This window comes from Electrophorus electricus, chromosome 4 (genome assembly GCF_041902795.1).
Source record: "Electrophorus electricus isolate QZ-2024a chromosome 4, ASM4190279v1, whole genome shotgun sequence".
Taxonomy (NCBI): domain Eukaryota; kingdom Metazoa; phylum Chordata; class Actinopteri; order Gymnotiformes; family Gymnotidae; genus Electrophorus; species Electrophorus electricus.
This window is the reverse complement of record NC_137500.1, coordinates 14,457,734-14,475,428: the sequence shown is the minus strand read 5'-3', so window position 1 is coordinate 14,475,428 and position 17,695 is coordinate 14,457,734. Positions and strand designations below refer to the sequence as shown.

Here is a 17,695-nt window from a genome sequence, read left to right as displayed (position 1 = left end):
CAGTAGAATGCTTATCTCGAGTAGAAAAGAGGACCTTGTCCATTTAGGCCTAAAGAAAGTTGTGCCTGATATGGTCAGGTATGGACTTAGGAATTTCTCCCATCATCCACAATTCTAGTTTAGTTGCATATCATTATATACAGTACAGAAAAGTGGAAGCAAGACAATAGAGCCCCTCTATGGTGGCAGATTGCATCGGGACAACAAAGAGGGATGTTTAAGGCCACCTATAAGCCAAAGCTGTATACCTGTATGTTTTATAAGTAAATTTATACACAAGTGTATTCAAAGCATTGTTTCATACTTATTGTAATATTTTAACTGCTCTGTCAGTCACAAAGTCCTGTTTGACAAAAATTCTAAAAACAGATTCGAATTCGAGATTTGAGGAAAAAAAAAGTATTGTGCCCCTGTATATCACATGTAGTGTACAAGGTTTAATATACCTATTTACAGTTTCATAAATAAGGGTGTTAGTTACAATCATTTCTACATGAAGGCTGTTACTACCACAAAATCTGTAAAACATGCGAGTTTTGGCATGGTTAACACTCCCACTTCCACCATGTACCATGTGTGTGACGAGGCCTGTGACCAGATTTGCTCTGCCGAAATCTGGTCATACAGGTTGAGAGAGTGAGGCAGAGGGGGAGGAGAGCAGAAGGGGGGTGGGGGTGAAAGAGAGGAAGGAGCAGTTATGGACAACGTCCTAAATGATGCTCAGACACAGCCGCCTTTGCTCCTCACTGCGGTTTAGCTTTTATTGTTCTAGAGATGGCTACACGCTGTCAGAGGAAATTGGCTCCTCTCAGAGACAGGCAATGCCAAAAAGGTGGAAGAACAAAAAAAATATATATATATATAAATCTGACTGCCAGTTTATCTCACGTTACCTTCACCTGGCAATTCATAATGGTAAAACTTCCGCCAGCTTTAAAAAGGTCAAAGGTGACACCAAATCTCCCAGCATTCCCCTTCTGCTGCCATCTGCGGTTGCCACAAGCTGCTGTCATGTGCAAGCACACCTACTTTTCCTCTTCCTTTCTGATGGCATGACAGCAATGGCAAGTTCCAAATCCTAAACACACGTCCATGAAAATAAATCTCTCCATTTCTTTTTAAAACTGTACAAGTCTTTTTTTGTCTACAATGCGTTACGATTGGCAACCAGGCACGTCCTTATTTTTTTTCTTTTTCCATTTTATGGTCTTTCAGAAGATGGGTGTAAGTGTTCCCACACTCTTCCCCCAACAAGAAGCTTGCCACTCCTTGCTGTAGCCATGGCACCGGTGTGCTTAGCGAGGGGGTAAGGGGAGGGGTGGGTTCGTCCTTTCGCACCCTCGAGGCGTTTTCCTGGGCCCCCCCCATCACTCCAAAGCTGCGATGCTTCTCACTGGGCTTCCAACGGTGCCAAGTCCCACCCATCCTTCATACAGGAGTTCTCTTTAGTTTCTCAAAACAGACATTTCTGACCCCCCTGGTCGTCACCTCTGAATGTTTGCAAACAAAAGATTTGACCTGCAAACAGGCGAGGGCAGGGAGGGTTGGGGGAGGAGGTGGGGTGATAGAGACAGAGGTAGTTAGGAGAGTTAGTGACCATTTTGCTTAAGTTAAAATACATACCACATTTAACAAATCAAGTATTTCAACACACAAGCACTGCTGGACAAGATTTAAGGCTTTACAGTCTTACCTGGCGCTGCAGTGTGGTAGGGTGAACACAGCTATCGGTAAAGTCTGGTGAACTCTCGCACTGCCCAGCACACCTGCTTACACTCCTCCGCACTGCAGATGTTGCCAAGGGAGAGTAGATGGCAAACAGTCATTCATACTGTTAAATAAGCTGATGCCACCAGGCTCCAATAAAAGCCGTGTTGCACAAAAAGCTTAAAGCAATAAGCATTCTCAAAAGGTACTCAGGGCATGGCAGGCTCGCGTATGGCTTTGACCATCATACGCTTTTCCCCTCATTAAATCTGAGTCACAGGTGCTCTGTCACTGCACGCGTGGCCTCCAGTATAACCGTGCCGTGCGTCAGGGCCGGAATCGTGCCTTCGGCCATGGTTGCGACTTGCCCGAAGGGGGGGAGGGGTATGGGAGGAGACGTGGGGTGGAACGCTGCTTCAGAGAGGAGTGTGCCTCTCTGCCTGTCCAGGCCTGCCCTGTGTGTGCTCAGCTGAATAAGGCTCTTGCAAAACGCGACTGGCTCAAGGCCTGATGTCTGTCGGGATGGGACGGCGTCATGAGCCCAGGGCCAAACGAGCGACACGCCTATTTACACATATTTGAGGTGCAATCCAAGAACGGACTATTTATGCACTTTAAAACCTGACTGCCTGCCGTCACGTGGATGCTACACTTCGGAAACGGAGAGGCGCAGGTTACCGATCTGATGTGGCTTCTGCACATGCATGTTTAAATGACACTAAAATTTAACTCACCTTGTGACCTGCTTGTGAAAGTCTGTGAGTTGCTTATGAGTGACTGTTACAGCCCCTCCCGACATCTCCTTGGGCAATCCCTTCAGTGCGGACTCCAGCCACCGGCAAAAGGTCTACATGAGAGAGTGAGAGAAAGAAATATTCCAACACTGACTGTGAACTCACTTTGGGGCTGGAAACTTGCGAAGGCAGAAAAGCAAACAAAAATTTGAAAAAATAAATAATCTTCAGTGCCCTCTAGTGGTTGTATAATCTTTTTCTCTTTAGTTATTTTGGGGGGAAATTAAACTAAAAGAAATTCATCAAATGAGTGCAAGTGACACAGATGTGAAGCACTGCATCACAACTTTTCCTTTGATCCCTAACTTGAGTGCCAGCTGCCTTCCCTTATGGCATACTTGATCCATAAGGTGCGTCGCATTAAAAACCACCACCCACCACAACCCCAACCACCTATTTGTCAACAACAAGCCTGAGGGCCTTTGGTAAGGGACATACCGGCCGGTCGAAGACCATGATCTCCCAGAGCACTTCGGCGACGTCGGGCAGTGTGTATGAGGGTAGACAGAAGCAGCAAGTGTGGATGAGTTGCGTGACCAGCTGCTGACCATGCTGCCCCATGGCCTGGCCAATCAGACGCTTCCGCACCTCAAAGTCATCCTCATGCTGAGAGTGCGCACATGAGAGAGAGAAGAATAAATTTAACACTCACTGCAAACGACTACAAACCTCTTTAAAAACAAAAATGTTACAATAGCAAATAAGGGTCAAGCTTCAATGAATGCTCAGCCACCCACATCGTTTGAGACACCCGTGTGAATGAGATCTCTGACAAACTTCATGACACTGCAGTTGGCATCCCGGTGGTCCAGGGTCGTCGCTGCGATGGCACACTGGATGATGTGGATGATGATGCTACTGCTTAGCAACGTTACAGGACTGCGCTGGACAAACCTAAAAGGGAGGTGGAGGAAACTGAAATGCTTCCAAAAAGGCATTTTGTCCAGTACTTCCACTGTATATCAGTCACACTATTAACCGAATACTCATTGTTGAAATAAGTGCCAATTCTATATGCCTTATTGGGTATTGAATCCTGGAAAAACTGAACAGTATGCACATATTCAAATGGCTGGTAGAGCCTTGTGTAACAATGTCAAGAGCTCTTGAGATCAGAGTATATGCACTATGAAAACATCTCAGGTTGCCAGAGCTGTGCACAGCGCTGTCATTCACTAAGCAATCTTACTGAAAAGCGCAACAACTGGTTTTGGAATCCGATTCAGGCAGTGCTCGTTGACGGCAACCACAAAAATGCAGTCAGCATGATTCACTGGTTCTTAATGTCACCAGTTGTAGGGAAAATGTAGGGAAGTCTGGCCACCAATGACACACAAAACTGGTACCTAGTAGCAAGTCTGAACAGGTCGTCGACGGTGTCAGGATGGTTGCGCAAGCCATTGGGTTGCTCCAGCAGCTGGAAGGTGGGCATGCACAAGGCCTGCAGGGGCATGAGGGATGATGTGTCACAGCTCAGCACTTAGGGAGGCCATTAGAACTGACAAAAACTCACAAAAAGCTAAGAAACACTTCTGGTAGAAAAAGGAAGTTGTGCGCACTCAAGTGAGGGTGTGCTGGGGGGGTGATTGAAGGACAGGAGGAAAGAGTAAGAGGCACACAGGAGCACACAGATGGGTCACCTGTAGCATGTCCAGTAGGCCTTGTCTGCAGCCCTCCTCCATCCCATATTCATCCACCAGGATGCTGCCCAGGTACAGGAAGCAGGAGTGAGGATAAACCTGGTACACATTCACCATCTGGAGCAGAGAGAAGAGTGTCAAAACACAAACATGCGCACATCAGCACGCAAAAAGATGTTGGCGGGGTAACAAAAAACCAAGTAAAAAATATCAATTAAACACCATTGGTTTTAAACTGTACTGTTAATGCTCCCGACTATCTCATCCGAGGGCATCCCATCTACCGTCTTTCAGGGAAATGACAATTAGATCTGGTTGAAATAACTTGTGATTTACGCATATGCCCTATCCTGTGTCATCCTGCCAATGACCCACTTGGATAAAAAGAAAACTTGTGTGTGAATGCTGTTCATAGATTTCAGTTCAAAATTCAACACAGTCATCCCACATCACACTAAAAAGATGAGGATGAACACTCTGCAACTGGAAGCTTCCTGCACGGGAGACCTCAGTCTGTCAGGATCGGAAGCGTCACCTTCAGTACCACCACTAAACACAGGAGTCCCTCAGGGATACGTGCTCAGTCTATTGCTTCTCGTATTGCCGCTCCATAATTGCTCTGCAGAGCACAGCTCACATCACATCTTATTTGCTGATGACACTACAGTGCTGGGCGTCAACAGGTGAGACAATGTGCAGGAAGGAGGCCAGGCATGTTGCAGCTTCTTGACAAAAACTTGGTTTATAATTAGGTTATAATTGATTAGGAGGACCTGTGGTGAGCACACCCTCCTGTACATCAATGGTGCACCTGTGGAAAAAGCCAAAGGCTCCAGGTTTCTTGGAGTGCTCATCAGAGGACCTCACCACCACCTGCCTGGCCAAGAGAACATAGCAGTGCCATCACTTCCAATGCAGCATGAGTGCAAACAGGCAGCATATCCCTACAGCGTATTGTGAGAACAGCTGAGAGGAGCATCCTGGTTTCTCCACCCAACACCTTCTAGCACAAGCACTGCATCCACAAGGCCACCAGCATCCCACCCCTCTGGGAGTCTCCTTAACTTCCTGCCATCTGCTCATACGGGGACATCTATGCCACCACTGGCAGACTCCACAACAGCTTCCTCATAACTACTGAACACACTACCCCACCCCCAAACACCTATGCAACTTTCTTGCATATGTATGATTATTCTGGAATTGATTGTATTTCCTGCTTCTTATTCACTCTCCTTACACTTTGTGCTGCTGTACTGCTGTGTTAAACCACCTACACTAAGTATACGGAGGAAGGTAAATAAAACGTGATGTATTCATTTGGTCTGTCCTATATCAACTCCAAAATATAGATCCTTAGCTTTCACTCAAGTCTCTCAAAACCACTGTATGTCTGCTAGTACAGCCTTATGACATTGTCAAAACATGATTCATTACATAGCAATGCTTAATACTGAAAACCTTTTTTTTTTTGCAGTCAATTTTGACATACCAGATCAGCAATATGCATTTATAGCATATTCTGAAGTTTTTTTCGTGGACTTACAATAAATGCTTCAGTAAAGGATTTCAGCAAAAATCTTGTATCTGAATCTTACTGGGGGTATTGCTGTTAGCTATAAGAGATGCTGCCCAGGCCGAATAATGTGTGCATTCTTTACTAAACCTTATTTGTTTTCTGCCTTACACCTTTTGCAGCTCTCGCCATTTTCAGCAATTCACCAGGTTATAAACTGGTGTTCTATGTTCAATGTTAATTCTCAGAAGATTCCAGATATTATGAAGACACTAGTATAGGTAATTATCATTTCATTTAAAATTAGAATAAACACATTTTTAACTAGCAAAATGTGTTATATTTAACATATAAAATGTCAAATCAAACCAAATCTGTACCTCAAAATCAAAAATCATACCTAACCTGAAAATGTCTCTCATTTCACCCTTAAATTCACCTGTTACCACCCACACACCACAAAGATCATCCTAGTTGCACCCATATCTCCCCTACACAGACACACGCACACAGGCAGCCACACAGCCAGACACAGGTAGCCGCCACACACAGCCACACACACCCGTCCAGGCCACGCCCCAATCCGCACCCCCTACACATGCAGGCAGGCACAGGTCCACACGCACGCACCTGTGTGACGAGTGGCTGCAGCAGGGAGGCCGAGCCCTTGCCCACGCAGCGCACAGCGAACCTCAGGCAGCGGCAGCAGCGCTCCACGATGCGGTTATCTGCCTGGTGGGCATTCAACGTCTCCGACAGCACGGGCCAGATCTGGGGACACACCCACAATGGCCAAATTACACCAAACAATGGAACTGCACAGGCAGGACACGATGCAGTGAAGACTGTAACAACCACAAGCAAAGACCAGGGAGAAGGTAGAGGGCTTTACCTGCTGGATGACTTTTTGACAGGGGTGGGTCTGCCCGTTTTCTACAATGGGATTTGTGTGTCTACAGGGAGCAGGTAAAAGGTGAAGGGTACGAGACGAGTTAAGATTAACCTGTAGACATGTTTGCCCATCCAAATGATAAAACTAGCTCTCGAATGGCATGACTGATATAGGAAGTGAAACCACACACAGGTTAGCCAGAGGTGGGGGGGTGCAGCCTGACCTGAAGATGACTGCTAATCTGTCCAGCCACACTGTGGGATCTGACGATTTTCCATTACTGGAGTCCTGAGACAGCAGCTGCAAAAAAAGAATATGCGCACACACACATACATGCATGCATACACACGAAACATGCACGCACATAAACAAACTAGAATACTGGTAATTCATTTAACAATATCCAACAGTCAAATAAGGACAAATGTTTCTCTTTTTAGCACGTACACAAAGAAAAGACATAAGATACGAACACAGACCTTCTCCAGAGCCATGACTTGGACGGAGCACAGGTCACTCAGACACTCGGCTATCTTCTCCAGCGGGAGACGAGCCAGAACCAGAGCAGTGCCTGAATGAAGCCCAGTAAACTACGTTATCCACAGTCCCCATGGACAGGACATGGCAGGCAAAAAGTAAAGCTCCTCATCCAACACAGACGCACAGATGCCACTTTAACATGCCCAGACTATGCAAAAAAAACATAAGCGCATCCAAATAGCCTTCATCGGGTAACCGTCATTATCATAACCAAATGAAGTCTTCATACTATGCAAAACCACAGTCACCATCCGCCCCATTAGACACGCTGTGGAGATGTGGAGACTACAGCCAATCTCTTGACATGGCGTGGAATGCCCTTTGAAACCAGCAGTGACAGGTGAGGTGTAAAAACTCCAGGGACCAGTCAAAGCCACTTCAGAGTCTCTGCTGTGTTAAGACTACCGCTGTGTTAAGCCAGGTCAGTCCCGGGTCTCGGGGGGAGATTCTGCTGACGGTACCTTTGAGCAGGCCGATGGCGGCATCGGTGGACAGGGCGAAGGAGTCGAGGGAGCGGGCGATGTCGAGCAGGCCCTGGAAGTGCTGCGCCATGTGATCCCTGCAAACGGAGCAGATGTTGTGGATGGCCTTAGCAGCCACCGACGCCAGTGGCTTCTCCCGCAGTCCCTTCATGAGGTAGTGCAGCACGGGATCTGAGTGGCCGCACACACACGCATAGACGCACGCGCACGCATACGCACACACACACACACACACACACACACACACGTGAAACAATAATGCTACAAGCAGCATTCATTAACATAGCTGATCATGATTTCTCTTTTTTTTTATGTTGTTTTGTTTTAAGATAGATGTTAACATTTCAGAATCAAGATTTATCTTTGAATTAAGATTATGATTTAAAAAAAACAAAATAGTTAATTACATAAACAAGAGGTAAAATAACATTTTAAAAAAGAAAGAAAATCATATCTGAAAATCTTATCCCACACAAATTCGACAGTAACACCAAACCAACCTCGGTATCTCCAATTCTCCCTTTCTTCTAAGCATCAACCTTTTGTGACATGCCTGTCCTAACCTGTGGAGCTGACTTTAACGACCGACCCGGGTGACCTTTAAGCTAAGGCCAACTCTGCTGCAGGCTGGTATGGCAGTGGTGCTCACCCAAGAAGCGCGGGTGGCGGTCCACCAGTTCACTCATCTCTCCCACGAGCTCAATGCTGGTGTAGCGCACTGCGAGGTGCACCGTCTGGGGAAGAAGCACCACCTGCTCTAGTACTTCTGTGAGGGTGGGGTTATTCTCACTACACACACACACACACACACACACACACACACACACACGAAAATTCTAAAGTTAGAAAGTTATAAAAAAAATTAATGACAAAATTGAAGCATTATTATTTATATACCAACACTTATGTGGATAGCCCTACAATGAGAATATTCCTGTAATTGTATTTGACTAATATAATTGCATGTATTAACGTGTCCACGCCGAAAATCTCACTCACGGATCTACACTCTTGGCGATGGAGGCCATGATGAAGAGTACAGCCTCGGTCACTTCCCAGGGTGGGTTCCCCTCTTTCAGAGTTGAGTACAACTGGCAGAGACACACACATTAAAATTTTTCATTTAAAAATCATCTAAATGAATGAGCTACATTAGGAATACCCTGCAATGCTTTCAGCGTTTCCAATGGGCTGCGAGTTTCTATCAGCTGATATCCTCAAATGTCACCATTTAGAGAAGACTACTGCTTACAAGAATGACTTGGTTACAGAATATGGCAACTTTCATTAGAAAAGTCCACACCTGGGAGAAACATTCTGCCGAGCCCACGAGAAAGATCACATCCTTAACGAGGTCGGAGACCCTCATCCTAAATTCCCCAAAGTCGTCCGTGTCTTCTGGGATTCCCTCCTGTAATGTTGGAATATATACACAATTAATGATGTCCCACCCTGAACCAGAGCACCATACTCTCCTAATATAAACTAAAAAGGTAACAAGACAGCTTCACCTGAGACTCTTGTCTTTGATTAAAAAAAATTGAAAATCCCTGGTGTACATCTAGACATAGCGACTGGTATGAATATTTATTAGTCACACTCTACCCCATTCATAACTGGTCACTTTCTGACCAATACTACAGACTGGCCATTTCTGAGAGGTGGACCATTTTCAACACAGCAGGAACACTGACATGATAGTGGACGATACTGGTATGGTAGAGGGTTTTGCCCTGATGTGATTGCAGCAGGCACAGCGAGATTGTGCAGTAACGGGCTTAGAAAAGCCTGCTCCCGAAACCCTGTGTTTTCATGACCACCGGTGTAAGGGGGAGTGTGGCTCACGTGGTCAGGGTCAAGCTGGCAGTGACGCGCCAGGCTGTGCAGCAGTCTCTGGATGTACGGCCTGAAGACGTTATGCAGTCCTGGGTCGCTCATCTTGAACAGGTGCTCGCCCAGCCGGTACCAGAAGTTGAAGGAGATCTCCACCACCTTATTTGCAAAATTAGAGAAAAGACAATGACATCAAGCAGAGAAAGAGTCTCACTGCTGTGACCGTTTGTATGTCTGGCCTGTTTTTGCATGGCAGGTCATAAACAGAACAGTTAATGCCTGCGTGTGCAGGCGTGAGTGAAAGAGAGGCGGGCAGAATACTAACCTCATACTGGGGATGACCAGCACAAATTAGCAGCAGCTCCAGGATGCGTAGGTCTCCCAAACCTTGCCCAGGCGTCCGTACTGTAATCTCCATAAATGTCTCACACAGCTCAGTGAAGATCCGGCAGTAGTTCAGCACCCTGGACGGGGGGTGGGGAGATTACACAAATGTTTTTAGTTACATCAACAAAAACACAGCACATGTCCCAGGCATACAAGAATGATGTGGCTGTGAATGAAGTTGGAAAAGCCCAGCAGGGGGCAGCAGTGTGCCCGTTGACTTACTTATCGAGGTCCTCGCGGGCCACGGCCATGTGGTAGGCCGCCTCGAGCGTCAGCACGCCCTGGAAGAGCTGGATGGCCAGTGGCATGTGCGTGTCCACGTTCTCGATGGCATAGAGCGCAGAGCACACGCAGTCAGACGCGGCCTCGTGCAGGTTTGTGGGGGTCTCGTCCCTTTGCTGCCGTCAGAGAAGAAAAGATGCTACTTAATCGGTCAAAAGACTGCAATCTGTTGCAGAACAGTAGGATGATAGAATGTCTTAAGGAATGTGTTTATGCTGCCCGGGCAATGCATATATGCTGATCTAGGACCAACGCCCAGCTGTATCTGTATCAGTTAGAACACGAAAAAGAAAAAAAATGATCCTAGAACATGAAAAATAAATAAATGATCCTAGCATATGTAAGCCACACTTCTTTCTCCAGGAGGCCGTGTGCCTTAAAGCACAAGAGAGAATGCCAGAATGGAATGAGCTAGAAACCCAACAGGTAAGGTAACTTCTGCTCTCTGTTGGTAAAATGACAAATTTGCATGCATGGCCACCTTTTCTGGAGAAACAGTGCAGACACGCATGAGTAGTGCTGGGACTCATTCAGCTGCAAGATTTTTTGCAAAAGTTTAAGTCAGAAAGAAACTCAAGTCACTTTTTTTTCTTATTTGCTGCCAAAATCACAGGGGAGATTAGGATAGGATTAGTGACTAGGAAATTTTAAAGACTTATTTTCTCTTCGTTGTCATGTTGATGAGGAGGAATAAGGTGGACCAATCGAATCCATTCCTTATTATAGGCCCAGTATAACGTCTACCTGCTAATAGGAGTGAGCCTGTTGCCAGCCTTTGTGCCCTGGCTCAACAAGACCGTTTCAATTCACCACTTGCCACAGCTTGCTTCTTTATTGCTCAGCAACTACTATGAGCATACAAGATGAGTCAAACTTGGGCACGCATTATAAAGACCATGGCCAAAAAGAAATAATTTGCATTTTACATTTTTATGATGCTCTTACTCAGAGCACACTGTGTATATTTATGTATTTACATTTCACTGGAGTGCCAAAAGTCATGGGACAGGAACTAGTATAGTGTAGGACCCCCTCTAATCCAGCGAAGTGCAGCAAATCGATGTGGCCTTGATTCCACAAGTGGACGGAAGACATCTGGAAGATTGTTAAGCCATGCGGTCTGGATAGCCACCCACAGCTTCGTGGTATTAGTAGTTGCAAGATCTCGGGTGCAAATGGCCCTTTCCACCACATCCAATAAATCTAGATTGGCCTCTTGTCAAGCGAAACATGCATGCCACACCATTCGTCAGAACTCTCCAGGATGCTCCTCGAACCAATTCTGGACAACTTGGGTCTGATGGCAGGGTGCATTAACCTACTGGAATATCCCATCATTATGTGGGTACAAGTCCATAAACGGCTGCAAACACATCAATGATGTGTTTGGGCAGACAAGTGGACCTAACCCATGCCAGGAGAACACATCCCACACCAGTATGGAATCACCACCAGCCTGCACAGTACATTGTTAACATCTCGGATCCATGGCTTCATGGGTTCTGTCCCATACACAAACCCTACCATCAGACTGAAACAATTGGTACCGTGACTCATCAGACCACGCCACATGTTTGCCAGTCTTCTAGGGTCCAGTTAGCAACTTCACAAACTCAGGTGAGGCACTGTGTCCAGTGTTAACAGAGGCACTCTGGTGGATCTTCTGCTCCCATATGCCATGGAAGCTAAAGATTGCTGCACTGACCTGCAGGATATGCCTCCTGCATTGAACCTGGCTATAATTTCTGCCAGAGTTGCTTGTCTGTTCACAAGCAAATAAAAAATGCCATGTGGGAGTGCCATGTTGTGGTAAACTGTATCTGGTGCTCATGTGCACATCCAGAAATCATAGGCTTAAACATTCACCTGACCCTGGTTTACAATGTGTTACTTAGTTTTCAAACAATATGTACGCACAGAATGTTCCCCCATGTTCCTTAGCAATGCCATTCTGCTGCCCCCCCCCCCCCCGTTTCCCTCCACAACTAAAATTAGGTTAAAATATGGGCACGGATGGACAGACAGAGAGATTAGCACATGCATATTACCACCATTTTCAGGCAATGTCCTAATAATTCTGGCTGCAGGTACAGGAAGCAGAACTCACCAGCACTTGGAAGAGCACCATGAGCAGCTGATTGTTGGCCATGAAGTTGCTATCAAGAACGCCCAGGTTAAACCAGCTGCCCAGGCAGCGGAACACCTTAATCAGCATCTTCTCGTCACTCCCTGACTTCTCCACACATGTCATCTGGTTGGGGAAAATGGAAAAGGTCAAGGCACAGCTGTGTCTGCTTCCTGGGTTCACAAACCGAAAGGTTTGAAACAACCGATGGTCTGTTTCATCATGCCTGATTCAAAGCATTGCCTGAAAATCTGAACCTGAGGGACTAGGAAATGCGAAACACTATCAATAATAATAATAATAATAATAATAACAATATAAATCTGATGACTGGGTCCTAACTCAGAGTTTACTTGTTTTGAAGGGTGCATCAATCGCTCACACACCCACCGAAAACTTTACATAGTGATGGACATAACTCCTATTTGTTACAGCCTTGGCAAAAACTCAGAAGCTTTAAGGATTTCAATCTCAATCTCTATGGGTTTTAAAATGCACATAAACCATGGATAATTATTACAAAAAATGCAAAGGGCAAAAAAACAAGCAATAGCATCATAAACACATGCAGTTCTTTTTAACGCTTATTGATGGCTACCAATTGGGTGTTTTCCCAATAACAATTCATCTTAGTGAGTTACGAACAACTTTAAGAACAAACTTTTTTTGTATTTTCCAAAAGCCTTCTTAATCTCCAGAACTACAAACGAATTAAGTAATTCTTTGCTGACTCCGCCTCTACCCCTGCACTGAAAAAGCACCGAAAATAATTATAAAAAGTAATAACTAGTAGGTATTTAAATGACTTATAACTAAGTGTCATGTCTAACTCAAGTGGCTGAGGAGGTGAAATTGCATCCATCTGCCACTCTTGACTTTAAGTTTAACATAACATTGCAGAACAGGAATATATATATATATATATATATATATATATATATATATATATATATATATGAGAGAGAGAGAGAGAGAGAGAGAAAGACAGACTCACTAGCAGCGTGACCACAGTGGTAGAGTAGAAGGCCAGGTCCTCTATGATCTCCGTCCGCCGATTCGAACCGATCCTCAGAGAGCGGCTGTGCACCTCCTCTGGGAGCACAGTGAGGATCTCGATCAGGAAAGGCATTGAGGTCACGTCGTTACTATACCTGGAGGAGGGTGAAACAGGGAGCGGTATTGGATAATTTTGGAATGTAAATTAGGAAAGCCAGCCACAAACCGCACATCATCATAACCACATCCTTCTATCTTCTATGTTTTGTCTGCTCAAACACGTCAAACTGTGAAAATGACAATCCACCACTTTGCAAGTTTTTTTTAAGATTAACAAAGAGAGGAATCTTACTTTTCTATGAGTGTGTGGACACAGCCCTTCCATGAGGCCATCTGAAGGGCAAGATCAGCGATTGCCAGGGCAAGCTGGGAGAAAGGGAACACTAAGTCTGAGAGGAAGTAGCAGAAGAGGAACTAACATTTTGCTGCTTTGTTGCTAAAATGGGCACATAGTCACTACTAAGTAAGTGATGGAAAGTGATGGATCAGAAAGGTAACTTCCATCACAAATCAGCCAATACAAGACATACACCAAAACCCAGGCTTTCATTACTCTAAATGTGAAGTAGCTCTTCCAGTGAATCTAAGACCACTGTGAACCTAACTCCATAATTGCTTTCCAATTAGGTCAATTCTGTTCTTGTGGGTATAAAGTGTGTGTAATAAATATATATATATATATATAAATATATAATACACACACACACACACACACACACACACACACACACACACACACACACACACACACACACACACACACGTGTATTTCACTAAAACCTCTCCTTTCTGAGGAAACTGGGCAATCCTAATCAGGAATAAAGCATGTCACAAGACTGATGTCATTTGACCTGCCCATCATTCATTTTTATCATACATGTCACTTCTAGTATGAACAGCCTTGGAAGTGAAAGCTAATCTAGCAAGAACAGCCTACTGTGATAATTCTCCAAATCAGCATTGGTTGCTCAGTACACGCAGGGCTAAACAGTGCTGATTCACCCCTCTTGTACCATTATATTTAATTCTGATTGAGTCGAGTAGCAGGCAGGATCTTAGGGCAGAAGGATGTCAATCAAGCAGGCTCATTAGAATAACAGGACCACAACAGAATACTTTGTAAACAGGTGTGATGAGTATATTCACACAGTGCTTTATAATATTCTATCTTGTTTCATTCAAATGTTGCTGGACCCTAAACATAACACTGAGGTTTAATATCATACAAGCATTTTATATTTTATGCCATGTCAGTGGGGCCTTTGATCTCTTCATCTTCTGGATGAAGGAGGGGAAACCCCTGGCCAGTACCACCATTATTACCTGTGTGACTATAATTGGTGATAAATCTTTGAGATTCTGGATGTGTGAGAGGAGAGAGTCGCGCAGTGCGATGTGCGTCTCCTGTGGAAGCTCATAGAATGATGTCTGGATCTTCATCTTCATGGTCTGAGCCGCAAAGTAACATGACTCCACGTCCTGCTTCAGCTGCAGGAGCTGATCTGAGATCTCCCATGCATGCATCTGCATGAGGGAGAGGAAGCAAAGAAGATGAGACCAACCTAATGAACAGTCCAGACAGCAAGAGACATTATTCATTTTCCCTGTGCACCATTGAAAACTGGGGGGATACGGCCAAAACAGTGAGACAAGGGAGGACATTGGCAGCTACTCTACAAAATGTTATTCAGATTTGTTCCTCTCCAAACACAAAGAAATGTCCCCAGGAAGGTGAGAATGGGTCATCATCACTCCTCAAGATGCAGATTACTTGACGTAAGTTTTGAGAACGACCATTAGAGAAACAGGGAGTAGGCTTTATCACATGCAGAAAACATGTCCTGTGTAATTGTGACATACTGGTTCTTTAGTCAGACAGAACACGCTGAAATTTGCATTTCACAGAAACTGAAACAAAAGGCCTGTTGCATCACATGGAGATAAATACATCTAGAGGGACATGTAATCTACATGATTTTGTTTTGCAAGTTGCCTGACAGTTAAAACAGGGTACTTGATGTGATCAGCTCGTTCTTTCTAATTGACTTTCAAATCGACTTTCAAATCATTACCAGTCATCGAAACGCGTAGTTTCGCCAGCCCTTCTACTTACTTTTTATGAGCACGAATAACTTTAAAATTAAAAACTGAGAACATATAAATCGATTATTTTATATTTTTGACAATCATAATATAACTGTCATTCGTTTTGAAGTGCAGGATGAATTGAGATGATTATGGATTTCATTACAAACAAAGCCACCATTACAGTGTATCGAAGAACATGCAGAATTACGTGCCTTGATTACTGCAAGCATAATTTTTGCTTAATTTAACTTGGGCTGCTTTTTACTTCTGCTAACTCGCACATCTAATACACAATAAACTTGCATAGCAGATCGCTGCCCTTCATACTCACAGTATTCAAAGATGACAAGAAAATCATATTTAAGCGAAGTAATTTGACAACTAACTACGATGCGGAAACCGCATTAGCCGTGTCATTCACTGAGGGCGATCTTAAGCAACTTACTTGAGGCCTTTTTTTTTTAAAGTAGACACTAAATATTTGAAAATGCCATGGCCCACCACAAGTCCCTTCGACGTTATCAAAATGACATGTCAGTAATATCGCTTGAACGGACGCGCCCCAAAAAGTATTTGACGACTAAACACTACCGAGTTTCACTCTGTCGCTATTGCATGCTTACTGAGCGAAACTGCTTACAGGCTAGTAGCTGGTCGGACCAACAAGCCCAGCAGTATAGTACAAGTGTGCTGTCGCTAGCTAGCGTACTTATTAGCCAAACAACACTCGCCTATAGCTGCTAAGACAGTGCATTGCCCCAAGTTAAGTGTTTACGTTGCTCGACGCAGTTTACTTTGAATCCATCCGTTTCCAGTGAACAATACGTGACACTTATTTACACCAGTAAGCCACATGTACCTTCGGCACCTTCAGTCACAATAGAATTGGGTTTTACATAGCTAGCTAGCTTAGTTAGCTAGCTAGCTAGCTAACAATCTTGAGCCACTGCTTTGGCAATGCCAGTTTTGGCGTTGCGGATGCAATGCTGTGGTGAAATGAATTAAAATTGCTGCCGAGGTGCAGGCCCATTTTCGCAGCCATACCCTACTGCGTTTACCTACCGATCTCTGCAGTTCTCCGAGCCACACCGACGCTCGCTCCTTGCCGGCAGGGTCCGGATCGTGGTAAAGTGCCTGCACGGCCTGATACACCAGAGGTAAGGAGGGTTTCCCACCATCCATATCTTTGCTCTGTCTCCCTAAAGAATTTATATTGGTAAAAACAATACTATGGGCTTGTATTCCTTAAAGGTTGATGGACATATAGGCGATACTCATTCGGCCCTTGTGGTCTCCGTTCTGACCGCCATCTCAAACACACACAGGGTTACCTGTGTGCTCAACAAAACTATCCGTGTGGAAACCAAGTGTAGGAACGAGTTATTCAAATTAACTATACAAAATTTGCTGTTGGCTGTTTACTCTTCCACAGACTCGCTCCCAAAAGTAGATTTTCATAAAATCTGATATACAATAAATGTTCTTAAATATAAGAAAAAATTCACAATTTTGCACCATATACTTTGTAGTACTCCAAGACACAGCCACTAATTCCTCTAGGTGGCGGCCTTACTACGAATCAGACGAACTTGATACGTTTGCTTGTGTAGTTAATCCAGACAAATAAATTAATGGATCCTGACTGACTGCTTCCTTTTTAACATGTACACGTTTTTCAGTTTTCCCTTTGCTTTCATAAAGGAAAATGAATACAACCTTCCTCATCAAATAACGTTAATAGTTAGGAGCTACCCCTTATATAATAGCCTAGGCCTATGTAGTTTTCAGGTAGAATTAATTTGCTGACCTTTTGACACAGGATAACAAAATAAGTTTATAATATGCATTCAGATATTTTCCATATAACAAATACTTGATTCTGTATTAAGACATTATATATATATCAATTAATGTCAACATGAAGCATATTATAGACACCAAGGTGTGGTGTGGTGTGGTGTGGTGTGTGTGTGTGTGTGTGTGTTGGGAATTTTTTCTCCAACAGAATCACTTCAAAAACTAGTATTTCCGATAAAAAAGTAGGCTTTTTAATATCAACAAGTGGACTATTTATGGTTACCATTAAAAACAGTTGGTTCATGGATCTAATTTAATCACAAATGTTTTTTATTATGTAAAGAAATAAAAAATTGTTATAAGAATAAGTTAATGATGGCATTTAATATGATTCCCCTTCCTGGTGCTCAATGGAGCTTCTGCTTCTAGGACAGAGGCACTGACCTCCTGACCTTTTTTTGTGATCACTGATAGCTAGCTACCCTCTTATTTATGGATCTCTGTAAAAGTCAATTCCAATAATAAAAATATATTATCAAAACCATTAGCTATATGG

At 44.2% G+C, this 17,695-nt stretch overlaps 1 protein-coding gene across 2 annotated transcripts; it reads right to left on the bottom strand.

Moving 5' to 3' along the window:
- Positions 1–735: 735 nt before the first annotated feature.
- On the bottom strand, positions 736–16,678 carry tnpo3 (transportin 3). 2 transcript variants are annotated; one of them, XM_027014276.3, is made up of 23 exons: positions 16,405–16,678; positions 14,578–14,778; positions 13,547–13,620; positions 13,193–13,349; positions 12,181–12,324; positions 10,014–10,189; positions 9,730–9,868; positions 9,417–9,563; positions 8,875–8,982; positions 8,571–8,662; positions 8,221–8,360; positions 7,551–7,742; positions 7,029–7,120; positions 6,773–6,849; positions 6,550–6,610; positions 6,288–6,428; positions 4,142–4,258; positions 3,848–3,942; positions 3,239–3,395; positions 2,940–3,107; positions 2,442–2,554; positions 1,694–1,785; positions 736–1,518 (listed from the first exon to the last, which is right to left on the bottom strand). In XM_027014276.3, the coding sequence occupies exons 1-22, from the start codon at positions 16,522–16,524 to the stop codon at positions 1,725–1,727; spliced, it is 2,772 nt and encodes a 923-aa protein (XP_026870077.2). In that variant the 5' UTR covers positions 16,525–16,678; the 3' UTR covers positions 736–1,518; positions 1,694–1,724. The 2 variants fall into 2 exon arrangements, with proteins under 2 accessions (XP_026870077.2, XP_035379621.1); XM_035523728.2 differs by having other exon boundaries at positions 6,773–6,837.
- Between the last annotated feature and the right edge of the window lie 1,017 nt (positions 16,679–17,695).